The sequence below is a fragment of the Aquarana catesbeiana genome, linkage group LG02 (assembly GCF_042186555.1).
Source record: "Aquarana catesbeiana isolate 2022-GZ linkage group LG02, ASM4218655v1, whole genome shotgun sequence".
Taxonomy (NCBI): Eukaryota; Metazoa; Chordata; class Amphibia; order Anura; family Ranidae; genus Aquarana; species Aquarana catesbeiana.
The window spans coordinates 702,016,312-702,040,582 of NC_133325.1; the positions used below are offsets into that span (position 1 = coordinate 702,016,312).

At 40.7% G+C, this 24,271-nt stretch overlaps 1 protein-coding gene across 3 annotated transcripts in view; it reads left to right on the forward strand.

Moving 5' to 3' along the window:
* Positions 1-24,271, forward strand: part of CTPS2 (CTP synthase 2) — a 409,104-nt gene that overhangs the window by 272,555 nt on the left and 112,278 nt on the right. For all 3 annotated transcript variants that reach the window (XR_012241769.1, XM_073616921.1, XM_073616922.1), the window contains 2 exons: positions 18,931-19,027; positions 21,872-21,927. Coding sequence is in view for 2 of the 3 variants with exons in the window: in XM_073616921.1 (XP_073473022.1) it covers positions 18,931-19,027; positions 21,872-21,927 (153 nt within the window). In the remaining variant the exon portion in view is untranslated. The remainder of the gene's footprint in view (positions 1-18,930; positions 19,028-21,871; positions 21,928-24,271) is intronic.

A 24,271-nucleotide genomic window follows, 5' to 3' on the forward strand; every position in this document is an offset into this window, starting at 1 on the left:
TCTGCATGATCAGTGTGTCATGAAGGCAGACGGCGGCCGGCGTGTGATAATTCGTTCCGAGGCTATTCCAGCTTTCAAAAGCCGCGCCTCCTGCTCGTCTGTGATAGGCTGAACAGCTGTCAGTGTACAGCCTATCACGGACATTCTCTCATCCTCGTCCATGGTATGAGAATGAGAGAATGTCCGTGATAGGCAGAACACTCAGCAGTCGGCGGTCAGCCTATCACAGACGAGGAGGAGGCGCGGCTTTTAAACAGTGGAATGACCGCCGAAGTGTATTATCACACGCTGATCGGAGATCGCCACAGGGAGGCTGCACAGGACACAGGTAGGCTGCACAGGGACACAAGACACATGCACAGGACACAGGGACACAGGACACATGTACAGGAAACAGGGACACATACACATGTACAGGACACATGTACAGGACACAGGGACACATACACATGTACAGGACACATGTACAGGACACAGGGACACATACACATGTACAGGACACATGTACAGGACACAGGGACACATACACATGTACAGGACACATGTACAGGACACAGGGACACATACACATGTACAGGACACATGTACAGGACACAGGGACACATACATATGTACAGGACACATGTACAGGACACAGGGACACATATACATGTACAGGACTCATGTACAGGACACATGCACAGGACACATACACATGTACAGGACACAGGGACACATATACATGTACAGGACTCATGTACAAGACACATGCACAGGACACATACACATGTACAGGACACATACACATGTACAGGACACAGAACACATGCACATGTACAGGACATGGGACACATGCACAGGATACAGGGAGGCATGCAGCTGCAGATGGGCATTGTTGACCCTCTGCATTTCTCACCTTCGTCTTATACTCGGGTCAATAATAATTTTTCCCAGTTTTTTGTGGTAAATTAGGGGCCTCGACTTATACTCAGATCGACTTATACTCGAGTATATACGGTACCTTATTTCTATTGCTGTATGGGCTGAGCTTGACCTATATTCAGTGCTTGCAGCTTTTCAACGTTCATTGCCCTTCGTTTACATGGTAGCGCAGGAATAACTACACATTTCAATGTAGAGAAAGAACCGCATGTTGTGGAAGGTTCTGATAAACATTTGCATTCACTCTGTCATGTAGCTGTATACGAGGCCCAACTCTTGCCAAACTCTTGCTGCAGAAAACATCCCCCAAACCATGACGCTTCCCCCTCCACCTTTCACTGACTTCTTTACACACTTTGGTTTCCCAGTTTGACAACGAACATAATGGGGGATATTTACTAAAGGAAAATTTACTTTGCACTGAAAGTGCACTTGGAAGTAGATCCGAGGGAGACATGCAAGGAAAATAAAAAACAGCATTTTAGCTTGCATATGAATGAATGATAAAATCAGCAGAGCTTCCCCTCATTTCAGATCTACCCCTTAGATTTAGAGCGACTGCATTTCTAAGTGTACTTTCAGTGCAAAGTGGATTTGCCTTTCGTAAATAACCCCCATTGTTTCTTATCAGACCCAAATAAATGAAACTTGCTTTCATCACTGAAGTGAACTTTGGACAAGTTCTCCTCTGTCCACACAACATGCTCCTCAGCAAAGGTTAGTCTAGCCTTTTGATTCTTTCTGCTAATAAGAGGTTTGGCTTTCAGTCCAAATTCTCCTAAAAGGCGAGACACTGTATGACAAGACAGATCCTTACTCTGTTCAGCGCTAAACTGGCGAGCAATCGCAGCTGCAGTGTTAAACCGATTGCCCATTGGGATGCTCCGCATTATCCTGTCCTGTCTTGCATTTGTCTTTCGAGGATGATTAGCCTTCTTGGGAGGACTTGGATGAGTTTTTGACGTTGTAAAGATGCAATTTTCCAGACATCACAAATTTGGAAAGGCAAACTTCTCTTGCTATGGCTGAAAGGGTCATCCCTTTTGGCCTTCATCTGGACAACCTGCTTCTGGAGGGTTTCAGGTATTTTAGAACAGCTCACTATTCGCCAGAACCACTTCCGCACCGCCCACCATGAATATACGTTGCTACTTTGACATTAAATACCGTTGTTATGGCAGCAGATAGCGGGTGGTCCTCTTTAGGATTAAAGTGGTCTCCGTGGCGGATTCGCCACAAAATCACTTTTATGGGCTGCAGGAAAGGTGCCCCTCCTGCTGCGTCCGGGCATCTCCACCGCTTATGGGAGCCGTTGGAAGCGACGGAGACGATCCGGTCCTGTAGCCTGATGGGCAGGAAGTCGAGTGAGGGCATGATGGCTTCCATTCGATTCTATGCCCTTGGAGGACTGGAGTTATGTCAAACGACATTTCCGCCCAACGGCCTTAAAGGGACAATTTTTTTAAAAGAAAAAAATTTTAATTTTTTTTTTATTTTGCTTTTAAGTGTAAATGTGAGATCTGAGGTCTTTTTGACCCCAGAAGATCTCACATTAAAGAGGTCCTGTCATGCTTTTTTTCTATTACAAGGGATATTTACATTCCTTGTAATAGGAATAAAAGTGATCCAGTTTTTTTTTTTTTTTTTTTTTTTAAAGGGACAGTGTAAAAAGAAAAAAGAAAATGTAAAATAAATAATAAGAAAAAATAAAATTTAAAGTGCCCCATCCTTCTGTGCTTGCGCGCAAAAGCGAACGCATACGTCAGCCCGTCAGCCCGTGAGGTATCGCTGCGATTGTTAGAATGAGAGCAATAATTCTAGCCCAAGACCTCCTCTGTAACTCAAAACTGGTAACCTGTAGAAATTTTTAAACATCGCCTATGGAGATTTTTACGTGCCAAAGTTTATCGCCATTACACGAGTGAGCTCAATTTTGAGGCATGACATGTTGCGTATCAATTTACTCGGCATAACATTATCTTTCACAATATAGAAAAAAAAATGGGCTAACTTTACTGTTTCCTAATTTTTTTTTCAAAAAAGTGTATTTTTCCCTAAAAATTGCGTTTGTAAGACCGCTGAGCAAATACGGTGTGACATAAAGTATTGCAATGATCTCAGTTTTATTTTCTATACTCCTATGCATCAATAACTGATTATGTATATACTTATGTAATCAACCTCAGATCGACTTACCATTAGTTATCTGTTTGTTTTTCTCCTCCCCCCACATATAGGCAATGTACTTGACAGGGTATACCAATGCTTAACTGTGATTTATTTAGTGACTGTTTGTTGTGCTTGTTTTTTTTGTACAACTGCTTTGTATTAAAATCAATTAAAAAAATATCTTTAAAAAAAAGAAATATATGTGAGAAGAGAGGCTGTCCACAAAGACTAGTCTCTCACTAATGAGAACTTTTACCGATGAATGTGTATATTTTCATCGGATGACTCCAAGTCGCATGAAAAAATGTGTAGTATTACAGATGGATATAATATATTACAAACACAAGTGCAAAAGTGCAAATCAATATAAAGTGCATAAGCAGCAAGGTGTCAACATATGAAAGTGACTTATAAAGGAGAAACATACATATATAAGCACAAACCCGTAAGGGTCTTGTATAAATTACAATGTTGAAGCGACTGTAATAAGTCAAGCAATGAAATATAAGTCCCAAAGGTGATACTAATGAGACGAGATGCAATGAAGAGGCAACTTATATATACAGTCTTTCAGATGGATGTATTCAATGGTGGATGTACACCCAAGAGTGCCTTCACCATCAAAAACACAAGAAGAGAAAGGGGTACTCTTACCACTTACGCTGATACCTGCTTAGCGTTGTGATTTTCCACACATCTCCCATATTGGCGTCCTTGATGTTCACCTGCCAATTGGAGAGGTTATCGTGCAGTCCATCTTGAGAGCTTGGCTTCAGGTCTCTGCTCCTATGCCTTACTGACCCACCACCGTGAGGTGAGCTGGGTCCATCGCTCTTGGTAAGAGTACCTCTTTCTCTTCTTGTGTTTTTGATGGTGAAGGCACAAAAGGTAAATAGACTGTGCACTGCAAGTGCACTTCAAGTGCAGTTGCTCTAGATCTGAGGGGAACTTGCAAGGAAAACTGCATTTTTGCTTGCACATGATTGGATGATAGAAATCAGCAGAGCTTCCCCTCAGATCTAGAGCAACTGCACTTGCAGTGCACAGTATATTTGCCTTTAGTAAATTAAACTCTTAGTGTCGTATTTATTTATTGGTGATGTCAAGTGATAAAATTATTTTAAAAGCAATACAATCCGCATACATAAAATACACAAACATGTGTCACTGGTATCCACAAACTTACATCTGGTGCCGCCAAACTATAACAGTGTGGTGGCAGGACCTCAGGAGTATAAGGGATAAAGCTCTACGGCCGTTTTGCCCCACACACGTCATCAGGAACGTACAAATAGAAGAAACCAGCAGACTCACTTATGTAGTGTATCCACAGGATGTCAAGAATTGCAATCAGGGAGACAGCCGGAGTGCGCAACGTCACTTTTGGTCCTGGCGCCATGTTATTGTAGTCCACTACGTCATTTCCAGTTTGGCACCATATTATGAAAGACCGGAAGTCTGTTAGCTAGACAGCACATACAGGCGCCATTTTAACCACTTAAGAACCGAGCCTCTTTCTGAGATTTGTTGTTTACAAGTTAAAAACTGTTTTTTTTTTGCTAGAAAATTACTTAGAACCCCCAAACATTATACATTTTTTTCTAACACCCCAGATAAAAAAATTACGGTCGTTGCAATACTTTCTGTCACACCATATTTGCACAGCAGTCTTACAAGCGCACTTTTTTTAAAAAAAATACACTTTTTTGAATTAAAAAATAAGACAACAGTAAAGTTAGCCCAATTTTTTTTATATTGTAAAAGATAATGTTACGCTGAGTAAATTGATACCCAACATGTCACGCTTCAAAATTGCGCTAACTAATGGAATGGCGACAAATTTCTACCCTTAAAAATCTCCATAAAAAATTCTACAGGTTGCATGTTTTGAGTTACAGAGGAGGTCTAGGGCTAGAATTATTGCTCTCGCTCTACCGATCGCGGCAATACCTCACATGTGTGGTTTGAGCACCGTTTTCATATACAGGCGCTACTCACGTATGCGTTCGCTTCTGCACGCAAGCTTGCTTTTAAAAAATAGGTTTTTTTTACTTATTTATTTTATCTTTTATTTTTTATTTTTACACTGTTTTTTAAAAAAAAAAATTGTGTCACTTTTATTCCTATTACAAGGAATAGGAATAAAACATCCCTTGTAATAGAAAAAAAGCATGACAGGACCTATTAAATATGAGATATGGAGTCAAAAAGACCTCAGATCTCATATTTACATTAAAATGCAATAATAATTAAAAAAAAATTGTCATTTAAATTTTTTTTTTTTAAAATGGCCCTTTAAGAGCTATGGGCGGAAGCGACGTCAAAACGATGTCGACCTCGCTTCCACCCTGCATTGTTATGGAGACGGGTGGGGACCATCTTCCCCCAAAATGTCAGAAGAACATCTGTGCACAGGTTCCCAGTAAGACGAGCTGCACGGGGACACGCACGCGCATTGTGACAGTTTTTGGTGCCAGATGTGCTATTTAAAGGAGTCTGATGCCCAGGTTCATTGCTGTCTGGTCTACAGCATTCCCTGTGACCCCTGCTACCCGTTGATCTTGAATACCTGTTCCAGTTGACTTTTGGCTTGTTCCTGACTACTCTTGCCTTCTGCCTGCCTCCGATCCCGGCCTGTCCTGACTTTGCTCATGTCTCTCTATTGGTCTCCTTGCTTCCCGCCTGTTACTGACTCGGCCTGTACCTTGACTCTGCTCCAGCTACCGGCACTTGTACCTGATCTGTCCGCTAGTTATGACCCGGCTTGCCTGTACCTGTCTGTGTTCCGATCTACAGAACACCTCGCTGACTACTGAGTCCTGCTTTCACGCGGCATGCTCCCAGCTCAAAGGGAGATACGCAAATATGTGTCCCCACAGAAAAAGCCCAGTCCAGTGATACCGCATATTTGGGTATGCTCAGCGTGAAGGGGTTAACATAGAGCAGGTGTCTAGCTAGTGGTCTACATTGCACAGCACAATCACATTTAGGTGCATTGTGTGTTTTTGCATGCATTATCAGTCATAACAAGGAATCAAGGCTAAATGATCAGACTTGCATAGTCAGGGATGTGGAGGCAACCCATTTCTCTTTTGTGCATATAAGAGGTGCAGCTGCCTGGACACATTCCAGTCTTGCTGGTTTAGCAGTTACTGCAGACCATGGGCCCATGATAGCAATTTGATATCCATATCCCCTCTATTTATTCTAGCTCTGTATTTAGTTGCCAACTAGATCAGTTATAATTAGGGTTGTCCCGATACCGATACTAGTATGGGTATCGGCACCGATACCGAGCATTTGTCCAAGTACTTGTACTCGGGCAAATGCTCCTGATGCTTCCCCCAATACATGGATAGTCAGCAGTGATCGGCGCGTGGGGGAGTTACAAGCTTCTCCCCCCGTGGCTTTCAGCTGCTTTAGTGAAATCAATACAGCGGTGATCGGTGCTTGCAACTCCCCCACACGCGATCACCGCTGTCTGTCACCGTATCCTCCATGCCCCCTCCATTCTGCTGTCCCATTCTGCTGTCCCCCTCCGTTCTGCTGTCCCTCTCCGTTCTGCTGTCCCTCTCCGTTCTGCTGTCCCCCTCCGTTCTGCTGTCCCTCTCCGTTCTGCTGTCCCTCTCCGTTCTGCTGTCCCCCTCCGTTCTGCTATCCCCCTCCGTTCTGCTGTCCCTCTCCGTTCTGCTGTCCCTCTCCGTTCTGCTGTCCCTCTCCGTTCTGCTGTCCCCCTCCGTTCTGCTGTCCCTCTCCGTTCTGCTGTCCCTCTCCGTTCTGCTGTCCCTCTCCGTTCTGCTGTCCCTCTCCGTTCTGCTGTACCTATCCGTGTCCTCCTTCCTTTATTGTATGGACAGAGTCAGCTGACTCTGTCCATTCACATAACTGAAACATTGTAACCTCCTGTGATTACGATGTCTCAGTTTATGAATGGGGAGGAGCCGCTGTCTTCTCTCCATTCATTTTCAGTGCAGCTTAGGCTGCAGAGAAAGGGACTGGGGAATCTCTATCCTCGGTCTCTTTCTCTGTCTCAAGGGGGAGATATCAAGGGTCTGTTAAGACCCCTGATATCTCACCAAAGCCCCCCAACAGGGCTGATTAAAAAAAAAACACACAAAGTATTGCAATAAATAATAAAAAAAAAATTATTGTAAAAAATAATAAAAATTTAAATAGAAAAACACACGGACACCGTCCACCCCCTCCCCCCCTAAAAAAAAGAAAAAAAAGCATTGTAAAAAAACAAAACAAAAAAATTGGAAAAAAAAACAAAACACTGTCACGTGACATTAAAAATAAAAGTATCTGTAATCGGTATCGGCGAGTACTTGAAAAAAAGTATCGGTACTTGTACTCGGTCTTAAAAAAGTGGTATCGGGACAACCCTAGTTATAATTAGATACTGGCTCTCTGTTCCACCTGTATAGAATAATCATTTAATTTTAAAAACCCCAATGGAACCCTTCGTTTAAACCTGGCAAATACATTCTAGATGCCATTTAATGCTAGAGCCCAATGGAATCCATTGTTTAAGTTGGCTAAATACTGTATGTGTCAGATGCATTTAAACAAAAGGTGTTGTACAGTCTAAAGCCTCATACACACGATCGTACTCCATCGGACTTTTCCGTGGATTTTTGTCCGAATGGGCGTTGGCCATGAACTTGTTCTGCATACACACGGCAGAACATTTTCAGCCAACTTTCACCAAATCTCATGGTTTTTCAGTTCTTTACTGCCAACCTTTGGACAACTTCTGCTATTGTTGGCTGATGTTTAGCATTGGTTCTGAGCATGCATGTTTGTACTTTGGACTTTAGTCTGATGGACTTGTGTACACACGATCAGATTATCCTCCATCGGACATTTGTTGTCGAAAAGTTTGAGAGCATGCACAGCAAACATTTGTCCATTGAAAAAGCAACAACAATTATCCGATGGAGCATACAGACGGTCGGATTGTCCGATAAAACAGGTCCGTCGGACTGTTGTTGTCAAAGTCCGATCGTGTGTATGGGCCTTTAGTTTGTTTTCTAAACAAGAAATGGTAACCTGCAAGCAGCTTCAGAGTACGATCTATGTGGGATTCTTTAGAGTATGTAGGATTCTTCAGAGTATGATCTATGTTGAAGCTCTGATTTTTTTCTACAGAGGTCCTTTTGCAGAGGTCTGAAATGCCCCTGCGGATTCAAAGCTTGAACTTCCCAATCAGTGGGGGGCATGAACTTGTAGAGCTATAGGTCTGATTCAGTAAGGGGTGTGTCAGACCTCTGCAATGAGAATAGAGCTTCCCCACAGGGAGCAAGGGTTCCACTGTGCAGCTGCAGACAGTGGGCATGTTTTTCTAGGATTTACAATATTTAGCTGTTTGAAACTGAAGATTTATTTGGGCTTTAGATGACAACTTTACCTTTTGTCACCATAAGATTCCTTTCATTTGCAAAGCCTTGGATGTGTATGGAGGAGCGCCTGGCACAAACATTAATTTCACTTGAAGGCCTTTTAAAAACATTTAATGGTTAAGAACATCAAATACAACCAATGAGTTTTGGGGGATAAAGGCTCCCCCTTCTTTTGGGTTTCAGTAGTCGATCTTAAAAAAATCACCACAGAATGCACTAAGTACCTGTGTTAAGGCTTGATGAAGACTTGAGTCTCCTGATGGCTCTACAGACAACTGGCTATGCCCCTGGTGTGCTGAAAAGGCAGGAAGGTTGTACCTGGGCCAGGATATCCACTGGGACCTAGGTTTCTGGGTTAGTCACTCTGAACTCATCCTCAATGTGAATGTCAGGTCAGTAGATGCTTGGTAGTTATCTAGACTGTTCTCCTGGCACACTTTTTAGAAAAGAGATGGAGCAAGTTCCACAGTCTTTATCATGCACCCTTTTTATTTTTTTGCCCAAAATTATCAGGAAATGCTGCTAATCGTGCAGCGTTTTTGGTTAAGGAGACTGGACACTCCAGACAGATATCTGTGTACTGGGTGACTGTTTTTTTTAAATGTGCCCCCCCCCCCCCACTAGTTCTTAGCAGGTGTTGCCGATGCAACTTACCCTACAGACATCTCCTCCCTGTACTGAAAAACACAATTCTGAAACCAGGGTGATGTCACTCAGACATTGATTTAGAAGCGAACTAAGTCCTGGGGTAGGATGGGAGGGGTAAGGAAAATAGAAAAACAGAAATGGGCCATTAGGATCAAGATAATAGCCTTGGAGAATGCACTTGTAAAAGCTAAGAAATTGCAGCCTCTGTAAATGAAACCTATCCAGAGAGTAATGCAAGAGCTGCCATTGGGGACCTCTTTATGAGAATGCTAGTTGCTTGACTGCCTCTGGCTTGTGTTTTCTGGAGCACTGATCTGGACTAAGCATGAAATTAATAAACTCAATGAAAACTCAAAACTGCTGATCTGAATGGTCTGATCTAAATAAACTCAGAAAGTAGTGCCTTTAGATCAACATTACAGCAAGTTAGCTAACATTTTCAAAAGAAGAGTTTAGCAATAGCAGCCTGTGTATTTTCTCTCTACAGGTTTTCTTTGAAGCACTCGTCACTTATTTTCACTACTAAAGTGCTTCCCTAGTTACACTTGTGCATTGTTATAATTATGAGAGTGGCTCTAATATTTCTAACACAAATGTTTAAAACACAGTCTAAAAAAATTGTTTCCAACACTCACCATTATATGTGCTCTAACAAGCATAAAAACATGAAAAAAGTATTGTATACAGTACATGTATAATCCAAAAAAATGCATATGTCATGCTTAGTGTAAACAAATTATATCCACACTCCATGTGTGCCCAATGAGCCCCACTAGTCACTTGAAACTTCCTCTTGTGATTTGCAATCCACCGTGTGACTCTGAAAGCAGTGCTCACTCACTAGAAAACCTGTGACCTCTTATTTTATGAAAAGGTCAAGGAACTCTAGATGCCAAGTTAATCCTTCTCTCCTATACCACAAGCACAAACCAAGTCATAAAGTTCAAGGAATTGTCTGTAGACCTCAGGGACAGGAGACAGTAAAGACAGGATTGTATCGAGGGAAGGGCACAGAAAAATTTCTTGCATTGAAGGTCCCAATGAGCACTGTGGCCTCCATCATCCGTAAATGGAAGAAGTTTGGAACCACCGGGATTCTTCCTGGAGCGGGCCGCCCGACCAAACTGAGTGATCGGGGGAGAAGGGCCTTAGTGAGGTGACCAAGAACCCGATGGTCTGATGAAATTTTCTGGTCTGATGAAACAAAGATTGAACTCTTTGGCCTGAATGGCAAGCGTTATGTCTGGAGGAAAGCAGGCACCGCTCATCACCTTGCCAATACCATCCCTACAGTGAAGCATGGTTGTGGAAGCATCATGCTGTGGGGATGTTTTTCAGTGGTAGGAACTGGGAGGCTAGTCAGGATCGAGGGAAAGATGAATGCAGCAATGTACAGAGACATCCTTGATGAAAACTTACTCCAGAGCGCTCTGGACCTCAGACTGGGGCGAAGGTTCATCTACCAACAGGACAACGACCCTAAGCAACAACCCTAATAACAAAGGAGTTGCTACAGGACAACTTTGTGAATCTCCTTGAATGGCCCAACCAGAGTCCAGACTTGAACCTGATTGGACATCTCTGGAGAGAACCGAAAATGGCTGTGCACCCGATGCTCCCCATCCAACCTGATGGAGCTTGAGAGTCCTGCAAAGAGGAATTGGAGAAACTGTCCAAAAATAGGTTGTAGCATCATACTCAAAAAGACTTGAGGCTGTAATTCTTGCCAAAGGTGCTTCAACAAAGTATTGAGCAAAGGCTGTGAATACTTATGTACATGTGATTTTTTTTTTCATTTTCTATATTTAATAAATGTGCAAAGATTTCAAACAAACTTCTTCCACGTTGTCATTATGGGGTATTGTTTATAGAATTTTGAGGAAACAACCTAACAAAATGGGGAAAAAGTGAAGCGCTGTGAATACTTTCCAGATACACTGTAATACTGTACATTAACTGATTGTTTACACTAAGCACTACATACTGTATAAAATAACTTTACATGTTGTTTTATGCTTGTTAGAGCACATATAACGTTGAGTGTTGAGAACTATTTTTAGGATTGTGTTTTACGTTTGTTTTGGAAATATTAGCTCTCATGATTATAACAACACTCTATTTTGTAGCTATTTTCTAAAGCCACTGCTAATATCAGTTGAAAAAAACAAAAATATCATTATATGTTTTAAGAATATTCATTCTTCTTGTTATTGTAGCAATTTACTTGACACCTTTTGGCCCTTTGGTTTTTCATCCATGACGCATCCTGTTCCCAAGTTATGGTGTTCCATTTCCTATTTTTATATCAGAACATTGTACGTTTGTTATCTTGTCAGTGTGATTCTTTGCATTTGCTCCTTCACTGTAAGACGCTGAGATAGCAAGTAGCAATTTTGAAATGCTGCTGACTGCAGAGCTAATGTCTTACTGTTTCTTTTACTTAAATCCGTGGAAGGAATAAACAGAGGTAATTAAACCTAATTAAGTGGATTTAATTAGGCAGGGCCAGTAACACTAAAATGACATTATCTATATATGGTGAAACATGTAAACAGCAGACTATATCACTAATAGGTAACATTTTCTAGACATTTCTTGTAATTACCCGCATGCCAGTCCAATGATAAAAAAATTAGAAACAAAAGCATAACAGAGCTACTCAAAAGTGCAATAATACAGAAACTCACAATAATGAAACCTGTACTGAGATTATTGCCTTTTCTAACCTCCTGCAGAACATGCTAGTTGTCTGACTGTCTCCAACATCACTACTTAAAGCGGACCTTCATTCAAACATAAAAGTACCACTCGTCATCTTCCATCCATTCACCTTTAGCCAATTTACAAACGTTGTTTTTTCTTTTCATTGCATAACAGGTGCCCACTCCCACCTAGGTGCCCCCATTCCCTCACATCCCAGGAGGCTGCTGGACCAATCTCATAGTGATGCTGTGCCCTACATATGCACAGTGGGGTGCTGGCCGTGTGACTTCAGTCACAGCTGGCTCCCATATCCAAGATGGTGGTGACGGGGAGCCGAAGCTCAGAAGGCAGTACTGGACTCCACAGCACAGCCTGTTAAGTGTCTGTTTCTTAAAAGTCAGCAGCTATCATATTTAAAGCTGCTGATTTTATATATATATATTTAAACAGAGTGAAGTACCTCCTTAAATCATTGACTAGAAACAAGCATAGAGCAAAAGTCAATACTCCTGATTTGCATACTTGTTCTAGGTCAGTGACACTAAAAGTGTCAAATTCTTTACATCAGCACAATAGCTAGACAATATATCATCAATATTAAATTAATGAACCAATAAACCCACGCCTCAAACAAAAACAATGAAAATGTGTATCCCAGCTGCTGAAACCCTTAAACTCCCAATGTATAATTGCTAATATAAAAACAGTGTTATAAAATAATCCACATTTAGACTAAATTAATCCACTAGACAGCGCTAATGTTGAGCAATTGAAACTTGTGGCCAACAACACATAGGGACAAACTTATAACAGAAAAAAGTCCTTTAACAGAAATCCCTTGTAAAGGGAAGTGATGAAAGTCCAGGGTGTAATACAGAAAATCTGCAGGTGATCTTTAAGAGAGAATCCTCCACATGCACCTTCCACCGATCACTTGTAAAATCCACCCGGTGACAAGCACTCACCCCCTAGGGGGTTAAACTCACCAGAAAAGGGGAGTAATAAGGCCTTCAGCGATAGTGTGTTGTCATCATCACAGTAAACAGGGTCACAGGTTAGCAGGGCTCATAATGAATCAAAGAACAAAAAAGAGATGCACATAGCGTAATCCTATTTAATGATTCCAAACCCTTGTATACAGACACAAACCCCCCTTCAATAAATATACGTACATCAAATAAAATAAAACAAGCAATCAAACAGGCAGGTAGTGTGTAACTTCACCCAGAGCCGTCAGCGCCGCTACTCAGGAAGGCAGCGATACTTCCTGGTTGTGCAGATGATCCAGGTGGAGCGCACACGTCACTTCCGGCGTCGTATTGGCCACGCCCTGACGCGTTTCGTCATATCCTTTGACTTCAACAGAGGGCGTCAGTTAAAGGACTTTTTTCTGTTATAAGTTTGTCCCTATGTGTTGTTGGCCACAAGTTTCAATTGCTCAACATTAGCGCTGTCTAGTGGATTAATTTAGTCTAAATGTGGATTATTTTATAACACTGTTTTTATGTGTATTTTTTACCCTGTTCTTTTGGTATGAGACAGCTGCTGCTTATTAGATTGTCTCTCTGCTTAAACAGACACAGTAGAGTTCAATCATTGACTTTCAGTTTGTAAGTGTTTACTGATGTTTATTTATGGTAACCATTTTTAATTATTCTTTTTAATTCTATCTACATCTTGGGCTCTTTTGGGTGCTTGGCGCTGAGTAGTAGTTTCTGCAGGCCTGGTGAAACGCTATTTTATCTTATAATTGCTAATATATATATTAGTTATATAGTGTAGCTGCTCTAGGCAAATCACGTGGTTATTTTTTAAAATTACTCATTCCAAAAGATATTAATTACCAAGTTACCAATTATATCACCAAAAAAATATATAATGTGAATATATATAAAATGAATTCTGAGTGTAGATTTAATGTCCATAGACTTATACAGCTCTTTGTGCTCCTCAATATTCTTCAGCAAACAATTTAATCTGTGAAGACAAAATCATCCATGTGCTGCCACCTTTAACACAAACCAATCATTCATATTCGCCACTATAGCTGATATGCAGCGTGAGCCTTGCTGCCCATTCAGGTAAACCTCTCCTCTGGGATCATACTGAATGGGAAGCAAGGCTCACGTGCAGATCAGCTATAGCTGGGTGTTTACTTACAGAACATACACAGTGTGTTTTCATGTAAAGAAATGTGTAATTTAGTATATATGTGCAAAATGAAAAAATGACACTGGAACAGCAGAGACACGCCACCAGCTGATTGACTTTGCTCTTCATCCTGGCATACATCTTCCCAACATGGTAGTAATGTTAGCTGAATCTTTTTGCATTCCAGCATCCTCATTTTTGAGATAGCAAAATGCAAGTCAAAGTGTTCCCTGGTTCACCCCACCTTTTCATTAGAAGAGATGTAGCAACTGGTATTCTTATTGTTAAGAAGGATTTTTTCTGAGTTAGTACTTGGCTCATGAGCAAGCATGAAGGTGGAGGGGCTCTGCGCTGCTAATGCTTTCATATATCCTGCCATTGGGTCCAGTGTAGTCTCACTGACAAAGACTGGAAAAAAACATACGCCAATAGAAAATGGTGGTTCCACTAAAAAATAAACCTCATATTTCGAGAGCCAGAAAATACTTCCCCTTCATCAGAGCTTCAGTTAAAGTAGGAAAAGTCATTGGACTCAAAATTGGGCTTTCCTGTGTTAATTTATGTAAGGAAGTTAAGTGTTCTTATCTTTACTGCCATTGAAGCAGATGACACTGGCTAGTAACTCACCAGGTTTAGCAAGTAACTTCCTTGCATAAATTTACAAAGGAAAACCCTCTTTTATTTCAATCAAATTTCTTACTTTAACTGATGAAGTAGCAGTGTTTTCTGGATCCCAAAACGTGTTGGATTTTTTTTTTTTTGTGCAAACCAATTCATCAATTGGGACTCTTCTATCATTTAGTCAGGCACTCCTATTGATACATTTTTTTTTTCAGTAACCTGCTGGGTACCCATTGGAGGGTAGCCCTGTCTCTTGCAAGCAGCCTAATCTGGGCCAGTGAACTCGGAATGTTTTTTTTTTTTTTTTTTATCTCTTACTACCTTATATGACCTAACGTTAAAGGGTTTGTAAAGATTCAGATAAAAAAAAAATAACAAACATATCATACTTACCTGCTTTGTGCAATGGCTTTGCACAGAGCAGCCCCAATCCTCTTCTTCTCAGGTCCTCCACCGGTGCTCCTGGCCCCTCCTCCTTGCCAAGCTGCTCTTGCCCCAGCTACTCTGGGGGCACTGTGTGTTGCTCCTGAGCTGCCTCTATTAGACACACGCAGCACAGCTTGACCCTGTCTCCCACTCCCACCTCACTGGCTGTGGTTGACAGCATTGTCCCAGCCAATGAGAAGGAAGAGACCCGGGAGAGCTGCACTCGTGCATATCGCTGGCTCGGGCTCAGGTGAGTATGGGGGGGGGCTGAGGGGGAAGCTGCCCACTGAAGGTTTTTTACCTTCATGAATAGTCATAGACTGGAACAAATGCAGGTCTGCCAAACATGTTGAGTGTATCTTTTTGTTTTCTACTACAGTAGTCATTATCAATTTGTAACCGATGATCAGTATTAGGATAGGAGTTGCCTGGCAAGGTCACAGCCCTTGTTGCTGTTTCATTTGCTTACAGCTTGGTCTGCATTTAAATGTGAAGAAAACTACTAATAAAAACAAAACAAAAAAAGAATCTCTATACTGAATACCATAAGTATATGCATTAACTAAATATAGGCATCGTAAAACAATATTTTTTATTAGAGTGGATTTTTAAGCAATTTTCTTCTGCAAAACTCTTAATACATTCATAACATTTGACATTGTAAATTATGCTGTTTGATCCAGAACCACAGGACATCTGTTAATTTGACCAGATAGTCAAAAAAATATTCTTCATACCAAGCAGTAAACTAAGCCATAATTTATTAAAAATTCAACAAAAATATAATTGAACTCTACCATAAGCAGATGGCACTTGCAGCTTCACAGTATCCCAGAGATAAAAAAAAAGTAAATAAATTAGCTGTCTGACATCAATTGTGTACAGGGAGTTACAAAAGAATCTCAGTTGAGTATTTTTGTATAGAAATACCTTTTTTTCAAATATAAGTTCTAAATCCCATAAGAAGTCACATCTTCCTCAACAAAGAAAAGAAGCATCCAGGGTATTTTAATTGACAAGTGATCCATAAAAGTGCTACAGCCTTCCAGCACAGTTCAAGCAGAATGATATACAACTCTGATCTGAGACCTTTGCAGTTTACATGGCTGGAATCGTGTTTAATCCTTGCAGCACTTAAGATGTGACATAAATGGGACATTGTAGGATACTTGAGCACCAAAGTAATTCTAGTGAAATGTGTTGCTTTCACAAATACCTGTAGATCTTTCCCTGTCTTTGAAGCTAAACAGCATCTGGTAGCTTTGTAGTTATTTGTGTTTCTGGAGAGATTTGAGAATGAAAAAGAAAAAAAGAAAAAGTAAATATGTTCAAATAAGATCACAGATATACTGGTAAAAAAAAAACAACAAAAGAATACAATAAATGGAAAGCTGAACCCCTACAATATGTTAAATATACACCTAAAATGCTGGGATAATGAAGAATTTACTGTGGTGGTCCTTATTTTAAACAAGGTAATTGTACATATTAGAATGTCTGCATTGTGCAATACAACAGAGTCTGGTTGGCTGTCATTGCTGTCCCTCTCTTTTTCTATCTAAGCACTGCCATGTAGGGCAATACAGAAAGCATATTTAAAGTGAGAAAAAGAGGGTGGTGATATCTGCGCTAACTAAAATGAGAAAATATAATGTAAAAATAAGACAAACTCAAAGTGAAAAAGGATCGTAATAATTTTTTAATCCGTGAAGGATTGGAATCTCTAAAAAAGAGAAGTGACATTGTTCGTCCAGTGGACAAAGGGGGGGGGGGGGGGGGGGGGGGAGGTTTGTGGTGTTGGATAAAACAGCCTATATTTCAGAAATGAACAAAATTCTTTCAGATATTGACCTTCGGCTTCATTAAAATTTAACTGCACCTAAAACATATATATTTTGCAAATTACATTATTTTATTCTGGCCAGCCATCTTTTTATTAGCAGTGACTTGGCCTGTTTGTATGTAGTAATGAGTTGCCTCAATGTCAGTAGTCATTGGTTCACCTATGCAGAGCTATCAGATCACCAAGAGACAAGCTAACTATGAGAAACATGTGCCTGGGGCTTATTTGAAGATACAAATTACATGTTGCTGCTTAATCCTCTCTCTAGGTAGGTTTAAGTGATATGTCAGTTATAGTAAAAATCCTGGAGGGGTCAATCATTTGTGGTTAAAAGTCTGCTCTCCTGCCGTGGGCATCGCTATCCTAAATATAACACGATAAGTAATAGTCCAGCATATACCTATACTTCTAATATTAGTTTTGGTGAAATGACTGTTAAAGTAATGTTAGTACCTTAAATTTATTATGCAATGGCAAGAATTTGAAAACTGTAATTGTTGACTTGCATTTAAAGGTGCAGGGTCCAGGGCTGCCTTCTTCTTGATACTGGATTCCCCACTTAGTGAGTTGCTGACTTTAAAATGAGCCTGTCATAAGAGAAGTATGGAGACTGTCATTGCGGGTCTTCTTGTAAACATGCTTGTTGCCTGTCTGTGTCTGCCATCATTACTTGTTAAGTCACTGACCCAGAATAAGCATATCATAAATAAGTGTCAGAGAATTGGCAGAATTATTTATCTCTATATGAATTCCAGGTGGGTAATTCAGGTAGCACTGAAGACAATGCATCAGCATGACAAACAGGCAACTAGCACGATCAGAAGTAGTAGTCAGCAATGGTAGCCTCCATGATTTTGTCATTGTAGGTTCTCTTTAAATAGACAGCTACACTTTGAGAAAAAAACTAAACAAAAACAACCCCCCTTCACCCCTGCCCCCATTCTGAACCTCTTAAGCTAAGTTGCCACCCCCCCTTCCCAAACCAGTGGATAATAACCTCTCAATCACTGTGATAGCCTGAGGTATTTGTATTCTCAGTGCAGACATCTCATTTGGTGACTGCTGCTTCTGTGCAATAATTCACCATAGACTTAAAGTGATATTAAAGGAGTGCCAAACATGTCATACCTGCTCTGTGCAGGGATTTTGCACAGAGCAGCCCTGATCCTTATTTCCTCTGGTTCCCCACCGGTGCTCCTGGCCCCTCCCTCCTGCCAAGTGCCCCCATAGCAAGCAGCTTGCTATGGGGGCACCCGAGCAGGCTCGCCCCCCGAGCCACTGCTCTGTCTGTCCATTCAGACACCGGACCGCGGCTTGGTCCCACCCCCTCTCTCTCTTCTCATTGGCTCACTGGCTTTGATTGACAGTGGGGGCCAATGGCCTTGTTGCTCTGGTGCACATTGCTGGATCACAAAAGGGCTCAGGTATGTATTGGGGGTGGGGGGGTGGGGGGTTGGGGGATGCTGCACACTGAAAGTTTTTCTTCTTAATGCATAGAATGCATTACCTATTGTGCATTTATAGAATATGATGTAATCTCTACATTTATTGCCTACAGTGTTTATTATATATCTGTTAACTCTGTAGGCTCTTGAAAATAATGTTTCTATACCTGTAACCTTTCACTTCTGTGCATTACTTCTAATAAAATTCAAGTAAAAAAAAAAAACCTTCTGCCTTTACAACCACTTTAAATTGAGCTGTACTTCTATTGTAGAGATGCTGGTAGTACGCTCCCATTCTATTTAATAAAGAGTTACTATCCAGACAGCAACAGAGGAGATTTTTACACCGAGGGTCATAGAGAGGTAAGTAAGCACAGGAATGAAACAGCAAACTCATATGACTAGTGCCAGTAGAACTGGTACTGGATTTGTATGACTGTTTATTCTGAAGATTATTAGATGCGGATCAGGGCTTGCCATGAAAGTACATGCTATATGTCATTTATTCAAGCTAAATTAATATGAAAATGCTGTTATTTTATAGTAGTCTTAGTGTAATGCATTTTTGTTCATCATGTTTTCTTTTTATGGCTCTTTTTAGATCATTGATATGCCTGAACACAACCCAGGTGACATGGGTGGAACAATGCGGTTGGGGAAGAGAAAGACTGTTTTTACAGCCACCGATTCTGTCCTAAGTATGTAACCACGTTACCAAAATTTTGTATGATTTTGCTAAAGCTCATTTGTAGCTCATACTTTTTTTTAGTCTTGTAAAAAGTAAGGAAGTGTTAAAAGATCTGCTGTGCTGTATGTGACCCCCTTCATTTCCCATTCATTTTAGTAGGCATCACTGGGGACAGAAAGATACAGATAGCAATAAAAAAAAGTCACATACATTCATATATGGTAGCAATTTACTTGCTAAAGGATTTATATTTCTAAATCCCGAAATTAACAGACACCAGAGTCAGGCAAAGAGGATGTTCACTCTGCAAGGGAATTTTCCTTTAGCTTAAAGTCATTGTAAATCTCCATCATGTAATCTGAACAAAGCGCATATATCTGTAGTGTTTTCGTGTGTCTTTCCAAAGCTCTAAGTGTAATTTCTCTCTGGTGCTCCGTTCCTCTGTTATCAGCATCACTTCTGATATGTTTTCCAACACATGAGATAAAATTTGTGACAGGGAGGAGAGCTCAACACACAGCTTGTCTATTCAGAACACAGTTCTGATGTGTGTTTATTTCCTCCAATCAGCTCTCACACAGTGCCTCAGACTTCTAACTGCAACTCTCCACCCCCTCCTCTGTGATACTGAAAAATGCAGAAGGATTTTATCTAAAATCAGCACTTTTGAAGGAGTGTACAAAAGAGAAGAATGCAGATAAACAAGTAAAACCTATGTAGAAGGATTTTTGTTTCATCTCTGTGTATCATCTGAAGCTATTCACTTCTCTGGTTATATTAGAGGGTTTACAACAACTTTAAGGTTGCATTCACACCTGAGCGTTTTGTTTTCAGGCAGAAAGTTGCACGATTTTGCAGTGATTTTTACCGCGTTTTTTTGCCACGATTTTGTACAGGTCAAAAGGTTACCAATGTAAAAAGCAAAAAAAAGGTCCAAATCTGCCCGAATTGAGCTACAAAAAAAGCCCCAGAACTTTTTTGAGCTTCAGGCCCTTGGATTCAGGCGACATGAAGTGGAGATGTGAACCATCTCCATAGAGAATAATAGATTTTTTTCTCCTCCAGCGTTTTGGAGCTTTAGGCTTCAAGCTACAAAACGCTGAGATGTGAATGGGGCCTTATGATCAAGGTGAGCCTCTGTTGACTTCCATCAGCCAATCACATGAAAGCAAAAATATTATATTGTTATTTTCCATGCATGAGGTTGGATATTCTTTGCAAACCTTTGCATTCATTAAGGTAAGGGAAAATTTCCTTGCAAAGTGAGCATCCTATTTGCCTTTAGTGAACTAACCCCATATTTATATTACCAGTGGCTGATGTTAAATCAAATGAAGGTACTAGTTACTTTTAAAACACCATTTCATGATTTATAATGAATAAATACATTCATTAATCTATGTGTTTAATGTGCCTGGAGTCTAGCTTTAAATGCTCGGGTGGCTGTCCTCTTTGTAGTGTTCTGTCCTCATCCAATGCTGCACATAAATTGCCATACCTGCATGTTAGTTATACGTTGCATATTTGAAATGTGTTTTAGTCTTGACATAAAATGGAAGAAGAATCCTGCAATGCACAAAATCTTATTCACTGTGACAACAAGCAGTGTCACCCATGGGAAATCTGAGGTTTGTTCCCTGCTTTCTTTTGCGTATGAAACATTTTTCATGTCTGTTCTGTGCCATGTTTTTGGTTTTACCCCAGGAACAACGACACTCCTAATAATAGGTTTACCGGCTAAGGGTATATGTATAGCCCAACTTTTTTTTGTTCGTTTTGTATAATGTAGAAAAGGATTAAAACCCTTGTCAAGTTTTATTTATTTATTTATTTTTTGCTGTGTAACTGCTGGGGGGGGGGGGGGGGGGGGGGGGGGGGTGTCCACTCTCTCAATATGTCCTGGTGATCATTGTTAGGGCCCCAGTCCACAGGATTTGGGCAGTGGCCTACATTTGAGATACTTTTAAGATCATCCAGAATTTATTAACAAGTGCATTTCACCTTTGGTTGACCTCCTTCTGACCTGCATTGACCTACTTCAAGATGGTTTTGCATTGCTATAGACTTGTATAGGAATGCAAAACCCTCTTAAAGCAAACTGGAGGAAAGAAGGGAAAGGGGAGACATGATTGAAACCTTTAAATACATCAGGAAGGCCGTTTTTTCAATATGAATCCAAAATCAAGAACACGAGCACATGACCTCAAACTAACTGGAGGAAAGTTCAAAACTAGTCTTAGAAAGTATTTTTTTACTGAAACGGTAGTTGATGCTTGGAGTAGGCTACCAGCAGAGGTAGTGAGACAGTCAACAGTACATGGCATCAAACATGTTTGGGATAAACATACTGTAGATCTATTGTCAGACAACAAAGTTAACGAAAAAAAACCACAACGATACATAAACAAGAACCCTAAAAAAACAAAAAATGGGCAGACTCGATGGACTACTCAATCTTTTTCTGCCGTCACTTTGTTTCAAACAAAAGCTCATCGCCACAAACCCTTACCAAGACAGAAAGTAAAGGGGAATGCAAAATGTTACAATTGTCACCTGAAGTGTTGAGGGTAAATTTTCCAATGGGGTCCCCTGTACTGTAGAAGACTTCCCCTAATTTTTTAGAGATTTCTTCTCACTTCCTGTTGCATCCCTGGGTTAGGAATATATTATAAGTCGCCCCACGCTTTTTCAGGATATATCCTGAAATCACATATGGTGATTTAGTATAATAGTCCACAGGGGTGAAAAGGATCTTCTCAAATACAATTACATCTGAAATGTAAAATTTGCATTAGCCTTTATTGTGTATAGTTGTTTGCACTGATTTATTAGCACTATAAATTTCTATTTTTAGAGAAACTCTACAATAATGCTGAATTTATAGAAGAGCGCCATAGGCATCGGTATGAGGCAAGTATTCCTAAAAGGCAAATTTTTGAGGCTTTAATATGTGCAAATTAATAACAAATAGGATAATAAATGAAACAAAGTTTTGGAATCCTGGTACAAAATCTTAAGAGGGCCACCTCTTATCCCATGTAAAAACTTACTAGGGTCCCTTTCAGCCCAAGTTATGTGACATACTTTTTTTCTGTTTAAAGTGATTATACTATACTTTATATATTTTATGGATAAGGCTTGCAAAAAGATAAACTTGTACTCATTTTATCAGTTTTTGATAATGTTCTGAATAACCTTCTTTCTTTGTTATTTGAATTATATATGTACAAAGCACAGCTATATTGTTCATCCCGTTAGTGCTTTACTCCTTCTTGTCACTGTGCAAGTGTCTGAATTGGTCTTCCTAATAACAATGCACTCCCTTTGTCAGCCTTTCTCATCATCCTGACACAGGGACAAAAATGCCCACTACATTGGTGGTTTGTGAAAAGAATGCAACTCTTGCAGTGGCGGTCAGAATGCCATCCTTACAGACTGCTAAAAAGATAATTGATGTCATCTTGCTGGCTGTGACAGGTGGAACGAAGTGTGGATAGAGATGGTGATCGGTGCTGTGTGTAGGGGGGGATTACTGGAGCTGATCCCCCTGCAGCAGATGAAAGCCGGAATGAGGTAGAAGAGGAGAAGCCAGCTTTCAGCTGCTGCAGGGGGATCTATTCCTGTAATTTTGTCCCCCCTCGGTGCACTGATCACCCTCTCTGTCCCGGGCCCTTCCCTGTGTGCTTCCTCCCATTTGTTCCCCTCCCCTGCAGCACTGCCAGCTTCCCTCCTCTCCCGCCAGCTGTACACAGAACACTTGGCACACAGGGGGATGTTCCAGGATGGAGAGCAGGGAAGGAGCCAGTAAATATATCATATTTAACGGCCCCTTCCTTTCCCAAATGAATCCAGTGTTTGATCAGTGAGTGATAGGCTTGACTTAGCAAGGGGTGTGCCAGACTTCTGCAGAGAGACCACTGTTTCCATACAGAGAGTAAGGGTCCTACTTATAGAATGCTGGCAGGGGACAGACTTTTCTACTTAGGCTGTGGCTGGTTTTTAATAACAATGAACTGTAGGACCTCCTCAGTCCTCAATATTATTTTTGGGGCGGAATCAACTAAGCTCATATCTAATCTCTACTATGTGCTTAGACTACACGGATAGACCAAAGTTATCCAGACAGCTAAGATAGCATGGGAACAAGATGTGGGACCCATAGATTGGCAGGAAATGTTAGGAAGGAGTCAAGACAGCAACCCCTAAAATCTCCGACAGATTAACACAACTATTCATTATACGCCGTACATATTTAACGCCACTGAGGGTAGCCAAATTCCAACCCATGAGAAGTCCACTGTGTCCTATGTGCACTCAGGCTCCTGGTACATTTTACCATTTGTTATGGAGTTGCCCAAATATACAGACCTGCTGGCTGCAGGTAATCCAGTTCCTCCATGACAATATGGGCTCCCCCATGGTTCTTGATCCAAAACTATGCTTATTAGGATTAATGCCTGATACAGAGGTGGAAAAATATCACGCCATATTTATATATGAGACTATTCATAGCGCGAAAAGTTGTTGCAAAAGTATGGATGCAGGCATTACCCCCTACCATCCAGAGATGGAAAAAAGAAATAAACGATACCCTTCCATTCAGGAGAATGATCTACATTCACAGAGGCTGTACGCAGAAATATTCTAGAGTATGGGATAGATGGCTGGAGGATGGTGAAACATGCACCTAATGAACCCGATCCCAAATGGGTGGGATGTCTATGGATACAAATACTGTACTTTATACATTGTTATATCTAATGTGTATAATCTGTATTATAACATTAATATGTTGAATGTATCTATGGTTAACTTGTTGGCATCACAATAAAGTTGATCTTTTCCAAGTAAAACAAAAAATGAACTGTAGGACTTTGCACAGCTTTAGTTGTGATGCACCTAAAAAAAAAAAATTTGGGTTTACATCCACTTTAAGCTGAAAGCTCAGTTAGACTTTTCTCTGGGAATAGTATAAGCTCAAACAGCAAAGAAAGGGTTGTAAAGTATGTAAAGAATGTAGCCTTGATCTATAGAGAATGTAGTGTGAGCAGGACTGAGTTCTGCATAGCCAACATAAGCCCTAGCAGCAGACATTCATACACGTACGTATATTACTCTCAGTAAAATATTACCTTGTATAGTATAAGTTTCCAGATTGCCATCCTGCCTACCAGTGCTATCAGGCTAGGTACTTAGTGTTGTCATATTTTGTTGGTAGAATAGTGTGCTGTGTTTTATAATTGAAGTGCTAGCA